The 13,435-nt window shown below is 49.2% G+C and overlaps 5 protein-coding genes across 5 annotated transcripts; 2 read left to right on the top strand and 3 right to left on the bottom strand.

The window, feature by feature from the left end:
• Positions 1–235: 235 nt before the first annotated feature.
• MRS44_013911 (uncharacterized protein) lies at positions 236–2,756 on the bottom strand (the record flags this gene model as incomplete). The annotated part of the gene is made up of 3 exons (XM_065617350.1): positions 236–1,660; positions 1,722–2,006; positions 2,154–2,756. 3 exons carry the CDS (start codon positions 2,754–2,756, stop codon positions 236–238), a joined length of 2,313 nt encoding a protein of 770 aa, XP_065473422.1.
• A 624-nt stretch (positions 2,757–3,380) lies between these two features.
• On the top strand, positions 3,381–4,736 carry MRS44_013910 (uncharacterized protein; the record flags this gene model as incomplete). The annotated part of the gene is made up of 1 exon (XM_065617349.1): positions 3,381–4,736. The coding sequence occupies one exon, from the start codon at positions 3,381–3,383 to the stop codon at positions 4,734–4,736; it is 1,356 nt and encodes a 451-aa protein (XP_065473421.1).
• Positions 4,737–5,495: 759 nt separating this feature from the next.
• On the bottom strand, positions 5,496–6,686 carry MRS44_013909 (uncharacterized protein; the record flags this gene model as incomplete). Its single annotated transcript, XM_065617348.1, has 2 exons — positions 5,496–6,089; positions 6,147–6,686. The coding sequence occupies 2 exons, from the start codon at positions 6,684–6,686 to the stop codon at positions 5,496–5,498; spliced, it is 1,134 nt and encodes a 377-aa protein (XP_065473420.1).
• Positions 6,687–7,129: 443 nt separating this feature from the next.
• MRS44_013908 (uncharacterized protein) lies at positions 7,130–7,969 on the bottom strand (the record flags this gene model as incomplete). The annotated part of the gene is made up of 1 exon (XM_065617347.1): positions 7,130–7,969. The coding sequence occupies one exon, from the start codon at positions 7,967–7,969 to the stop codon at positions 7,130–7,132; it is 840 nt and encodes a 279-aa protein (XP_065473419.1).
• Positions 7,970–8,753: 784 nt separating this feature from the next.
• Positions 8,754–10,110, top strand: MRS44_013907 (uncharacterized protein; the record flags this gene model as incomplete). The annotated part of the gene is made up of 5 exons (XM_065617346.1): positions 8,754–8,930; positions 9,166–9,208; positions 9,258–9,363; positions 9,520–9,964; positions 10,018–10,110. The coding sequence occupies 5 exons, from the start codon at positions 8,754–8,756 to the stop codon at positions 10,108–10,110; spliced, it is 864 nt and encodes a 287-aa protein (XP_065473418.1).
• Between the last annotated feature and the right edge of the window lie 3,325 nt (positions 10,111–13,435).

Raw genomic sequence — 13,435 nt, 5'->3', positions numbered from 1 at the left:
AGTGTAAATTACAGCTATATAGTCCTCATGCATTTTTACATCCGAGCTGAGGAAAGAAGAAAGAAGAAAGAAAGAAAGAAAGAAAGAAAGAAAGAAAGAAAGAAAGAAAGAAAGAAAGAAAGAAAGAGAAGATGACAGAAAATCCTTCGACAAGATAGACGAAGTCGTTACCACTCACCGGAGCAACAGTGCTTAGACTAGCAAGAGGACAAGGCAGTGCCTTGTCCCGCAGGGCTTAGCCCGTTACCTCGTCTTCCGCATCGACGGTGAAGAACTCACCTATCTCGTCTCCAGCATCCTCTTCTTCTGCGTTGAGGTCATCTGCGGTGAGATCCAGTCGATCTAAGCACTCCTTCCTATTGAATTTGCATAGACCTCCTCCGGCTAGTTTCGAGATCGCAGCATCAAAGAGATCGATCGCTTCATGTGTGACTGGGCGGCGCTGAGTGCCAGTGATAGATCCACTCCCAACGAGTACTTCTGCCATCATTCTGAGATCTTTGGTTGCCTTCTTCTCGGGATGGTTCCCGTTATGACTCATGCCAAGGAGCGACTCCGTATTCTCTTCCACTGACTTGAAGAAGTCTGTGTTTAGAGCACAGTTCTCCATGAGATATTTGACGGTAATGGCTGAGCCGCGGCGGTTCCTCAATATAGTCTTCAGCTTGCCATTATGGAACTCAACCAATCTATCGGTCTCAAACCAACCGTCGTCAACGCCAGTGGTATTCACTAGACCGTTTGCCAAGATGGCTCTCTGTAGTTCAGGCGCTGCGGCCGTGGTTGAAATAAGACGCTTAAGATAGAGCATCTCAAACGCGTATTTGTGCTGTCCCGATGCATGGAAATAAACACAACTGCGGGCAATACCTCGATGGAGGAGACCAAGATCGGCGTGCTTGATGGCATGCTTCATAACCAGGTAATTTTGGGTATGTTGTAAGAACAAGATGTGGTTTCTAAGCTCGGGATTCTTCGTGTATCGACAGTCGACGTCGTAAGACTGTACGATGCTCTCAATGAGTTGGCTGAGTTCGTTCGGGCCGTATGACTGCAAAATGCGGGCGATATCCAACTCTGTATCACCTAGACCCAGAATACCGAGTCTAGACCACATAAGAGCACAGATCCTGGCCTGAAAGCTGTGGATAACGAGCTGTTCAAGAGCGTAGAAGTCGGCCTTCTTCGACTGGATTCCTTTGCGAACCCAGAAGTTCATAGCGTCATAGAGTGTGGCCTTGCTGCCATCACCTGCTGCGCCGAAATGCGTCCGGCTTAGCATATACAGGTAGTTCATTCTCACGTGAAAGAGAGCTGGCACAGGCAATACCCATCTTAAGCTATCAACTGCTTGGGCGGCCCTAGATCGGCGACTCTTGATCATGCGGATGCGCTGGGTTGTCTTCTGGTCACCGTATACGAGAAGTAACCGCTCCTTGAATGCCTCATCCGGCAACTGGTATTGCTCCCGGAAGATATTGGATAATACATCCAGATTGCCTGCATTCGTGCTCTCGTCGTATGGGATAGGACCAAGCGATAGGTGAGCCGTCTTCCGTCGTGGTAGGATATCTATCACCGGCATAGGATGTTGCGGTGGCATTGACATGCAGTCCGAAAAAGCAGCCCTGATTGACTCGTACACGAAATGACGGGATATCTACCTCTTTACAAGATCAGCTAACCGTAAGGTGGATGGATGATATGGAAATGAATCTCACCTCTACTTCAATGGTATCTCTTTGATTCCCTGGGGATAAGAATATATCCTCCAGTTGCAGCCTTGCTGCTGGATTCAGCATGCTTTGCATCAGGCCTCCTTCCGGCATCTCAATGCCTTGGATAAGCAGTCCAGTCGTGACTGAATGGAACGAGCCCTGATTATCAACACGTTGTTCTTTGACGTGCTCCATCTGCTCGAAATTATCGTATGCAGTAACGACAGTTGGTTGTTGCCCTTTTGCAGCTACTGCTTTCGCAGCGTGCTCTGACTGCCTCTTGATCACCTGCAATGTCTTGTGATAAGAGCAGCAAAGCCCGAGTCGTTGTAGGGCTTCTAACTGCCGTCTTTTAACGCCTTTGGAGTGGAGATATACGCTCAGTTGTATCTGGAAACCCGACGATCGATTCCGCTGGTGCGATCTACATATTACTGCCAGGACGTTAATGAGATATCCGTTATCTTCATGGCCCTCATAGCCTCTCCTGAGGTGGTTATGTGGCCTCAAAACACTCCGCAGAGTCTGCATAAGCAGTGGGCACTTCTGCTCAGCGGCCTCGATGATCTGATTGCTGTCCAGTCGCTCAAAATCAACCACCTCTTGACCCTGAGCATAGAGAAATGGCGTTATCTTGCCAAGTTGCTCAATCTCCTGCCGCAGCTCCATAGCACCGATGTTTAGGTACTGGATCAAGTAACCTCGAGAGGATGCTACAACCCTATTCTCAGACCGGCCCACGTATGCATCCAGGACTGTAGCATCTTGGAACGTTGCTTTGGCAAATGCAGTCCTCCTCTGAGTATTCCGCTGGCCCTCAGAGGTTGCCAGAGCTCGAACAAAGTCGCCAATCGACCAGTTCAAGTCGTCACGTATGTATTTCCATATCAGATCAAGCTTCTCGGTGCTATCTCGCTTCTGTTTTCGTGCATCCGTATTGCGCTGCGATGGAGATGGCGGAGGAGATGACGGACTGCTGATAGATTGCGGGCTGCCTATCGAGCTGAGGGATGACAATGATGTGGCGGGTTCATGCATCGTGCGCTTCGATGTTGAAGAATCGTCCTGTGTCGTATTTTTGCCCACGGTCTAATGGAAATGCCTGTGGCATTCGCCTGGACAAGCTAGCGATGGTGCGGGGTGGCGGGGACGCGTCGATGGAATGAATTCAGTCGCACTCACACCAAAACGCGTCGGAAACCACTCAGGCCCTCTCACAGAAGCACGTGATCGGTACGTCTGTGCGCTTAGTGAGTGGGTCTGAGCCTGCTGAGGTAAAGCCGGCTGTGAACGTATGAGACCCCCCTGATTGGGGAATAGAGTTAAGGGCCCACAACTTGTTTCGGTGGGATAAGGTTCTGGATCTACGTCAATCGCGACGCCCCTGTGCCCGTGTCGCTACGCTTTCCTTCCAGCCACTCTTCACCGATTCGCCGAACTTGCTCTTGAACTGTATCCGCTAAGCGTCAAGGCCATGCCGTTTTGCCGGCTTGGCGTGCGGTGTGAATTTGCAGGGGCGCCGAAGTCGAGACATGGCGTGCAGCCGCTGACATCACGTGCAGACCTTGCTTCTTTTTAACCTGGTCCACATGCTCAGCTCAAGGACCAAGAGGACCCGACCGCCATTATCTCACTCACCCCAGCTTGATGTGCATTTGCAACATGCCATTAGATCTGGAAAGCTGCCCAGAACTCGTTGTCGAATGCTTTGTCAATCTGCTAGACCTGGACGATATTTGCAATCTCCGCCTAAGCTGCAAATCTCTTGCCCTGAAATCCTCTCAGTATCATTTCAAGACTTTCTTTCGTTCCAAACACGTCGACGTTACAGCCGATGCTCTACGGATATTCGCTCAGGGTATTCAGGCCGGGGGTCTTCGATCTCTAGTCCAGGAACTATACCTCATAGGTATTGCCAACGAATCTAAAACACGAAGGAAACCGAGAACGCGAAGCGATGGGCAAAAGGAGGAAATAAGGATGAGGCAGGAAATAAATCTACTTGGCCAAGCGTTTAACGGGCTTGCAAAATACAGCAAGAATGGAAGTCTTCCGTCGCTCACGCTGAGGGTAGCCATCGCCCGTAACGACAAAGAAACACCTTTACCTGCCGATGCAAGACATTTGATGCCCTTGCGGAAGAGTATGTGGCTCTGCACAATCTACACATTTGACACGGCTTTACGTGCATTGGCTGCAAGTACCTTGCGAATCGAGAGCCTCAACGTCTTCAACGAACCGGATATGCAGCACTGCAGCCTGGCCTGCGAGCAACTCAACGTCATCGACTGGAATGATTCCGGGTTTGCCGAGTCCTTTGCAACTTTAAGGTCACTATCAATAAGCATCTCCACTCGAGTTTTCAGGTTTCACAAAGACACACACGAGGATGAGCATGACGAGGGGCAACCCCCGAGGCGGGATGCAGCCGAGGTACAAGCAGAAGCTGAAGATGAAAACAACTTTGTCGGTCTTTCAAGACTCCTCCGGCTGTGTAACCGACTTGAGAATCTGGAAATAGATTATCTCCGGATCCCGACAGGTTATTCGGACTTGATCGGTCGCTTCTGTTGCGAAAACATTCTACAGCGCGTAGTCGAGATGGACAGGTTGCCCATCCTACAGCATTGCAGACTTTGCGGGATCTCTGCTAGGGAGATGGACTTACTTGACTTTGTTAAGCGGACAAGAGTCCGCGAGCTGTCCCTGGAGAGTATGATTCTAAGTACAGGAACATTTCGGCCAATTCTCGATCACTGTACCAGCAAGACGGCAAATTTGACGAAGCTACACTTTGACGCCTTATATGAGAGGCATGACCGCGAGAAGATGATTTTCTTTGCCGGTGGTGGAAAGTCTAGGATTGGTTTTCCTTCTGCATATGCTACTGAAAGACTGGACCGAGAAGGCGAGAGTGTTAGGCATCCCATCACGTACTATATCCCTCCTCTAACACCGAGCGAGAATCCTTGGATACCTGGATGGAGGAGGTTCAAGCGCACAGCATATGGCGCATGATTTTGCAGGATATGTTTCACTTTTTTCATGATTGAAATACCTTGTTATATTGCGGAATATTGAGGCTCTTCGAACATGTCATGGCTTTATTCCTTTTAGATAGATATTTCCTGTTGGTGATATTTGAAACCATCGTCAGTCCCCTTCCTACTAGTCTAGACCAAAATTGCGACCTGTGAAAGTAACTGTTTCCACCTAGAGACGCTAATGCCGTGAGTACGAATCTCGGTCAAAGTGAAGTCGGGTCAAACGATTCTTGCAATTAAGTGGTGGCAGAGGCTGAAGCTAGGTAGTATTCTACCGGTACAGGAACGGCACGCCCAAGCAGCAACAAGGTTTTTGATCAACTGTCAACCTAGCACCGATACATGAATGCAGACATCGAACAAAAGATCAGTGTAGATTGAGGATCAAAAGGAGCGTGTGATTTCTTATCTAAAGGAGCGACGAGAGTCGGTCTCTTATACCCGTGTTTAGTCTGCCGATTCATAGACAGCAGGCTGTTGCCTGACGCTAGTTGTGGTCGTTCACTCTCATCGTGATCCTTGCCTCCAACAGTAAGCGAAGGTCTCCGGAGCTTGACAGGAGCTCCGGTCGGGTCACGGCGGGGGGGGGGCCAACCAATAAAAATGCATTGGATCAAAGGTACCTAGCCCCCCACCTATTTTAGCCTATGATAGAAGTACCAGCAACCTCTCGAGTTACAAATTGCTGCATTACACTGGTCAACATCCCCAAATTGTCTGGCGCCTCCATTTATTACCACTGACGGGCGCCAACGGCCTCCTTGAGCTTCTTGACCTTGGCTGCCCTAATTGAAGCCCCTGACAAGCGTGGCAGTTCGAACTTTTTCCCTCTTCGGACCTGCTTATGCTGTGCAACAGGCGTAAATTCGTCCCCAGCTCGAAAAAGCTGCCTCGATTGACTTTGCGGATGGAAGGCTTTAAAGACCTCGTTGTATAGGCATTCCCTCCACTTCTTCTGGTTCGTATAACGGCTCCAAGCCGGATGGTCGTGTAGCTGTAAGAGGAAGCTATTCACAAGGACCACATCTAATAAGAAAGTCCAAGCAATAGCCTGCCAAGCGCCCCGGCGGATAGGATGATCATAGCCAAGGTATGACCTTCTTTGGTCGCCCCGGTCAACATGATTCATTTCGTCGTTGTAAGAAGCAGCGATTGTAGGGATCGATACAAGCTTGACTGGCTCACTACAAAAAAAGCGCTGTATTGGCCGTGCCGTTGGGGTCTTCGTTAACGGTCTCTTCCTCCAACGCTCAGTCGTCTCATCGCCGGTGAAGACGGTTGAAAGGAACCATACGAGGGCATTATCATTCCACGCGATTTGGTTGACCTAGGGAAGAAGAAGACTAGTCAGCAGATAGATAAGAAGAAGATCAAATTGTCTTACCTGATTATCAGCCGTTGGGATGACCTTGATCTCATTGAATTGGAAGCCTGACTTCCCTGCCTGATCGCCCTTTTTGGCCTCTACAAGACCTTTGTAGATTCCACAGCGAGGTCGGGCTGTGCCGGTTGCACCGTGGCCGTGTTGGCGAAGGGAGCGGAAGAGGTCCGGCGACGAGAAGAGGTTATCCACGAAGACGTGATATATCAATATCAGCAGTAGGTTAATAAGGGCAATAACGACGCTTTGAGTCGAGTTGAGAGCTATGATCTTAGCCCCGGCTTCCGTAGCCACGTAGATAACTTCCTCAACCTCGTCAGCCTTATCAGCCTTGCTAGGAGCCTTGTCTTTTCCGTTGCTATTCTTCCTTTGTGATGCCGGCTTCTTCTGAACGCCAACAGGGCCGTATCTTGCGCCGGGCTGGTGCCATATCCACCTCATGAAGAGGCCTAGCTGGGCAGCTATCCACACCTTGAAGTCTGTGTCGATAGGCTTATTGGAGACGTACGTAACTTGCTTATTCCTTCCGGTATATCGGATCATAGCCTCGTTGTCGGACAATTGGTTCCGCAGGGATCATTGGTGGCACCAGTCGATTGATGAGAATTATCTAAAGAACAAAAGAAATCGAACAGCCATGTGTTCGGGCACAGCTATTTAAGTTCATGTCGTTAGGATTATGCGACAGGCCAGATGTGAAACCGGATAGTTACATCCGGTCACACGAATGTTATGCGACACACTCTGGATATGCGACATACGGAATGGAGGTTTATGACAGCCGATGGGATAAGTTGGGGCGTGGCCCAAGTGGTAGCAATTACCCTTCCTGGGGACGCCGACTAGGGTACTTAGAATGGTAAGATGGTCAATTAAGCTGAGTACAGCCTCCGGTTTTGTGTTGATAATACATGTTCCAGCATAACTAACATTATAGCTCAATAACAACCCCTCGAGATACCTCATCGTCTGCATATCTTGTTCTGCTAAACCAACTCAAGGATTGGATCGCTGAATCGAGACGCTGCAGTAGCACCACCGTCGATGACAAAGTCTGCGCCGTTAATAAAGGCTGCATCTGGGCCTGACAAGAAAGCCACAAGACTTGCAATCTCATCCGCGCAGCCGGCTCTGGGGATTGGGGTCTCCGGAATCATCTTCTTTATCCGATCTCCCAACTCTGATTCTAGCTCCTTTCGTATCATTGTCGTCATAATCACGCCCGGACTGATTGTGTTTAGTCTCACTCCTTTCTTTTGTCCTTGTCGAACTGCAGCCTGCATGCGAACGATGATTCCCCACTTGGCAATGCCGTATGCCAGCTCAGGTGAGCCCTCCAGATCAGCAGCATCGTGACCTAGTAGTTGTTCTCTTGGGGATGTCGCCAGATGCTTCTCTAGCTCGGGACTAACCGCCTTCTGGACCAAATGGCCAGCTATGCTCGCAATGGATGTCAACGAGGAACCAGGAGGCATAACCTCAAGGAAGGCATCAATGACATTCGCTGTTCCGAGCAAATTCACCTCGAAGATCCTTCGAGCGGTACCCATTCCAGGGGAAATACCAGCGGTGTTGATTACTGTGTTTAGCCTAGCCGCCCCAGAAGCGACCTTGGAGAGGTTTTCGACAGATTCGTGGCTTGACACGTCAACGATTTGAGTTTCAACTTCGTGCCCATCATCTTGGAGTGAGGATGCAGCGGAATCGAGAACTTTCTGCGAGGAATCGGCAAGAATCACGAGCTGCCCTGCCCCAAGACGTCGGGCAATGGCGAGGCCCATGCCGCCAGCTCCGATCACAAGTAGTCCTCTTCGAGATGAAGCCATTGCAGGTTGGTCTGTAAACCTATAGTGACGAGTCGGCTGAGGTTCATTTATTCACGCCACTAGAAAGTGGTGTTCATTTGCAATAAATACAATTCATGTCCCTCTGCTCACGTGGGAATACGCCAGTTAATAGATCAGATCATGAGTAGTAGTGACTCGACAGACTGACCCCTTCGACTCGTTAAAGTTATGAAGAAATGGGCTTGTTATTAAATCAGATCATGGCTTGCGACACACCAGCTCCAACTCCCTCAGCAAGGTTAAACCGTGCAGAAATAGAGTTTCCGGATCAGATCATGACTGCGACAAGGCCCATTGAAGTATGCGATGCGGGGTTTTAACGTTACCATTGACCTCACTACATCGTGCAATAGCTGGTAAGGGTGTATCACGCGGGGTGGTTAACACCGGAATCTAGAACTTTAACGGCCCCGAGAAATTGCGGAGGGCCGAGGCTGATGCTCTGAACCTAGCACAAATATCACTTGGATGGGTCAGAAAACTTACAAGTAGCATATGAAGGGAAAATTGATTGGTCCTCGTGAACGAGTCAGAACCGCAGCCATACACGAACTCGTAATCTTTCGGGAGCCAAACACCAAGGCAACATGTTATGATGTCCACCGTGGACCTAGGTTGCTAGATTGACGAAGCCTTGATGCTTCCCCGCGCCTTATTTCACTAGTGATTTGGGGGTTATTCTCTGGCCTTGGCTCCCGCGTTTCCTTGATATCGTCCGGTTCCGTCCGAAGCTCGAGGACAACGGCCAGGCTCTCATTGCACCATGCACCAGCCTTCAATCGTCCTATCTGAGCACCTTGATGAGCTTTCTCTCCTGAAGTCTGGCGGCCGCCTCGTCTCTCGCAAAGCCCTCGGCAATAACAATCATAATCTAATCCCGTACTTCGACTCCAACGGAAGCCCCACATGTCCACATGATGTGAAACCAGCAGAGTACATGGTCAGCGCCATCGGCGCTGGCAATTGACTAAAACGGCCAAGATTGGGCCGCTTGTAAGCGCAATCCTCAGAACGTAGAACCCAGGCTCGCGGAATCGAGGAAATTATCAAATGACAACGCGATGTCGAACCATTTTATGGCGCCAAGGATGATCGCAAGTACGCATACCTCTCTCCATGCAAAATTGAGTTTTGTGGTGCTTTGTCATCGTCTCCTCGCGCTCTCTCGACTCTAGTACTCCAGTCGCTGGGTGAGGGCCGAAACACAGAACCCCTCAAGTAAGTTTGGGGCACGCGTCACTATGACACCGAGCATCACATCACACAGTTCGCAGCTCTTCCATTCGCCTGCAAAGAAGCCCTGAGCGGAGATGTGCTTCAGGATTGCCAGCCATCTTTTGCAAGGCCATCATCCCCACGTTCTGCTTCCACAGGTATAAAGCGATGGTTTCCATCCCCCAGTCCTAGAGTTCTTGACAGAGAACCCGAACAACCACTTTCATGTCATGTTCTCTTGCAGATCAACTGTTTGCAGACAGACGAGCACCCTTGCAGGTCAACTATTTATCAACAAACGCGTCTTTCTAAAGCCCACCGCCAACCTCACGCACAATGGCTCTTTTCCCTCGCCATTTCTACAACTCTGACTCCTCCTTTACTCCCCTGTTCCGGCTTCTTGACGACTACGACAGCTATACTCGGCAGGGCCAGAGCGGTCGAGATACCTCATTGCGCCGTTGGCAGCCTAAGTTTGATATCTGCGAGACCAGTCAAGCCTACGAACTCCATGGCGAGCTCCCTGGCATGGACAAAAAGGCGGTTCACATTGAGTTCACTGAGCCTCAGACAATGGTCATCCGTGGAAAATCGGAACGGACCTATACTTCTGGCAACCCTCCTGCGGGGTTTATCGAAGGCACCGCTATGCGCGGTGCCATCGTAGGTGATGACGGGGAGCCCGATACATCGCAGCCCGCTCAACGCACGGAGGAGACCGATAAGAAGATGACAAGACGAAGTACTGGCTCGCTGAGCGTAGCGTCGGGGAGTTTTCTCGCACCTTTAGCTTTCCCTCTATGGTGGATCAGGATAGCGTCAGCGCGAAGTTCCAAGACGGTATCCTCAGCATTGTCGTTCCCAAGGTTAAGAAGCACGAATCGCGCCGAATCCATGTTTCTTAAAAAAAAGCAAATCGGCATCAACACTTGACATGGCATCAAAACCGGGAGCTGGTTGCATTGTGCTTCGCCTGCTTTTATTATCTGTAACGTACGTGATAAGCGAGTGTTACAAACAAGTGAGTGTTACATTGAAAATTTATACTGGCTTACACTCGACTAAAATAAACCCTTCTAAATTTAAACCATGCCTAAAATGAAAGAAATTTTAATATAACATAGATTATAACTGAATCTATAAAATATATTTTTCCCAGATTTTACATAATTTCTTTAATGGCTAGTATAAAGAAAACCTATTTACACTGTGTATTTGTAAATATAAGCCTAAATAAATTAAGTAGAATTTTATAAAAGTTAGTATAGTACTTTACTGTGTAAAGATTACAGTAAATTCTTTTTCTTAGATTTTTTTTTAATTATATAGTTAATTTTTAAAAAGCTAAATCTTAGCATTTTTGGTTATACAGTATAGTGTAACACTCACTTGTTTGTAACACTCGCTTATCACGTACGTTAATGTATTTCGCGAAATTCAGAGCACGACTCGGGCACTACTTGTCTATTTTAAATTATACATTCCCTATAACTAATCTGAGTAATTAATACAGAGGGGGTAGTATTGAAAACTCTTTTAGTATCAATGAGAACAATATAACACTCGGTCGGAATTACTATCTATGAAATCTGTTGGACATAAAAAGAGTGTGTGCATGCACGAGCCACTCCGCCTCGTGAGAGAAAGCCGGGATCCTCCGTTGTATTTGCTTCATGTTCCATTTGCAGGCTGTGGAGCTCTGTGCTGACTTGTAGAGATGACAGTGATACCGGTGCGTGACTGGCCGGTCCTGCAAACCTCTCCAGAGACCAGGCAATGAGTAAAGGCGTGTCACCTAGATCTGCTTAACCAAGCTGATTATGCAGCTTTTGCCCTTGACATATGGTCCGGGGGAGAGGGGGACCCCCAGCCCCCCCAAGCAATGCGCGAATTTATCGTATTCGCTGCAAGGCAGCGGAATTTGGGTATGATCGCCTAGGTTAGAGACAAGAACGGGCAACTACATTGTCATTGTTACATCGAAAGAGTTGCCTCGTGAAGCCAACACATTAGCAGGTTGTTTTATCCCTTGTCGAGTATTGCGAGACGGCACTCACAAACTTCTAAACCCAAACGCTTAACCTCCTCCAGACATGTTCCAGAATGGGTTGTCATTGGACCTCGAAAATTGACGACGAGAAGGTTTTCATGCGCACTCGACCGAACATTTCTTATTTGCTTTAAGTGACATCATATATCATTGGTAAGCAATTCAGCTATTGTATGTGACTTGGTTGTAAGTTGAGAAATGATTGACTGAAAAAGTCCAGGTTCCGTTTTCCTCGCTGTAACTCTCGAATGTGGTCCCTTCAACGCTCTTAAGACGCTCAATATGGCTCGCCACCTGGCGCTTGGTCTCCGCCTCTGACGGACTCCTTCCTTTCGTCATTCTTCGAGGCCACGAATGTTCCAAGGAAATTGAGGCAGGAACATTCAAGCCCTCACCAATAGGAGGGTTGAGTCCAACGGAGTCGGGATAGACCGTTGCTGATCGACTTTCAAGTATGACAAGACCACCGAGCAAACTTTCAATGTCAATGACTGTAAGATCAACTGGAGCTTTAAAGCGAATGATACCAACGTTCTCCCGTCCAATAGTCAAGCCTATCACACCCTTCCGCTTATCTTTGTCCATAGCAAGAATGTCTTCCTTTGTAGGTCGCATCCAGTACTCGCCGACGGGAATCGGCCGCCGTGTTGTTATCTCCATGTTTTGATCCACGTCCGTTTCGTCCTTCAATCGAACGACGGGCCTACCCGGGCCGGGTGGACTACTAGCACGTTCGTTGCCTTCGGTTATAGTGCCTAGGGTTTCGCTCTTTGCCCCTCTTTCTCTACCAGGGTCAAGTGGCTGCAGTTGTCTCTCGTCAACGACAACGCCAGTGGGTGTCATCGTGTCGATGTTCTTTCCTTGGCCCTTGCACTTAGGCAAACCTGAGAATAAATGTTTGTCTTGGCCTTTATTGATTTCAAGCGTCTTTAGCTGCCTAGAGACCTGTTACAGGGTTTTCTCGACTGTGCTTGAACCCTCTGTATGGCTGCTGATTGAGGGCGTGCCTTCGCTGGTAAGACGTTGGCCAGAGCCGCTCGTAGACAGGCTCTCGATCGGTTGACGACCTAGATTTGGGGGACGCATCCAGCTGGAGCTCTGAGATCTTTCTTCGACTTGGTCTGACGAAGTACATGACCCGTACCGAAACCCGGACCCAGAAGCCTTTGAGAGGATTTGGCGAGATGCAAACCCAGGGTACCTAAAAGTAAATCCAGGTGGAACGGATCTGCTCCTAGGTTTACCCTTGCTTGCCTGTCGGACCGCCAACGGACCTCGGTACTGGAGTTGCTGTTTCTCCTCTGCAGTCAAGAATAACCACGGTCTTCCGTAGGCAGTAATTTCATCGACTTTTGCGATCAGTTCTGGCTGAGAGGCTGCGAAACCAGCGGCTTGTGGTTGTTGTTGAATGAGCATAGCATCACCAGAAGTCAAAGTGGGCCTTCCAAAAACCTCAGAACGAGCTATGCCGGTCTGTCCATACTGACTCTGCTGGCCAAATGATTGGGGAACTTGAACTTGGCCAACCGAGATTCCCGTACTTGGGAATTGTGTTGCCTGCTGCCCTGCCTGAGTAGTCGCACCCCTCTCAGTAAACCAGGATGTTTGGCTTGGGGGCCCCGAAACCGCGGGCACTGCGGTAGGCTTCAGAGCAAATGGATTAGGAGCAGGGCTCGTACTCGTCGTCACAAACGTAAATCCTGTAGACAGTCCGCCAGCGCTCGGCTTTTGAGCTTCAGCAGAGGACGTCAATCCTCGTGTTTGCTGTTGACCCTGGAGTCCAAAGGTGAAAGGGCTCGACCATGAGGTGCCACTCGTTTGTAGAGCACTACTAGGAAGTGGTTTCTGAATAAACCCAGTTCCTGGGCTTCCAGAAGCTCTGAATGTTCTTTGGCTGCTTCCTGCTCCTCCAACATAGTCCGGCTGGATCCCGGACAGATTTGGACCCTGATTTTTTTGACCCCAGATGAAGGTTCTGTCGGCCTTAGTCTGTCCAAAGGGCGAAGCAGTAGCAGATCCGAAGCCAGTTGCACCACTTGCCATGGCTCCAAAGTCTGTGCCAAATGCACCAGATTGAGAGCCCATTCCAAAACTTTGAGGTGGACCAGAAGCGCTTCTTCGCATCGGCGTACCGAAGCCGGTTCCAAAACTTGAGCTGCCGAGCCCAAATGAAACACCAT

Source organism: Fusarium solani (genome assembly GCF_023522795.1).
Source record: "Fusarium solani strain SB1 chromosome Unknown bctg00000009, whole genome shotgun sequence".
NCBI classification, from domain to species: domain Eukaryota; kingdom Fungi; phylum Ascomycota; class Sordariomycetes; order Hypocreales; family Nectriaceae; genus Fusarium; species Fusarium solani.
Note: the sequence above shows the minus strand (reverse complement) of the source record. Positions and strands in the feature narration are given on the sequence as shown.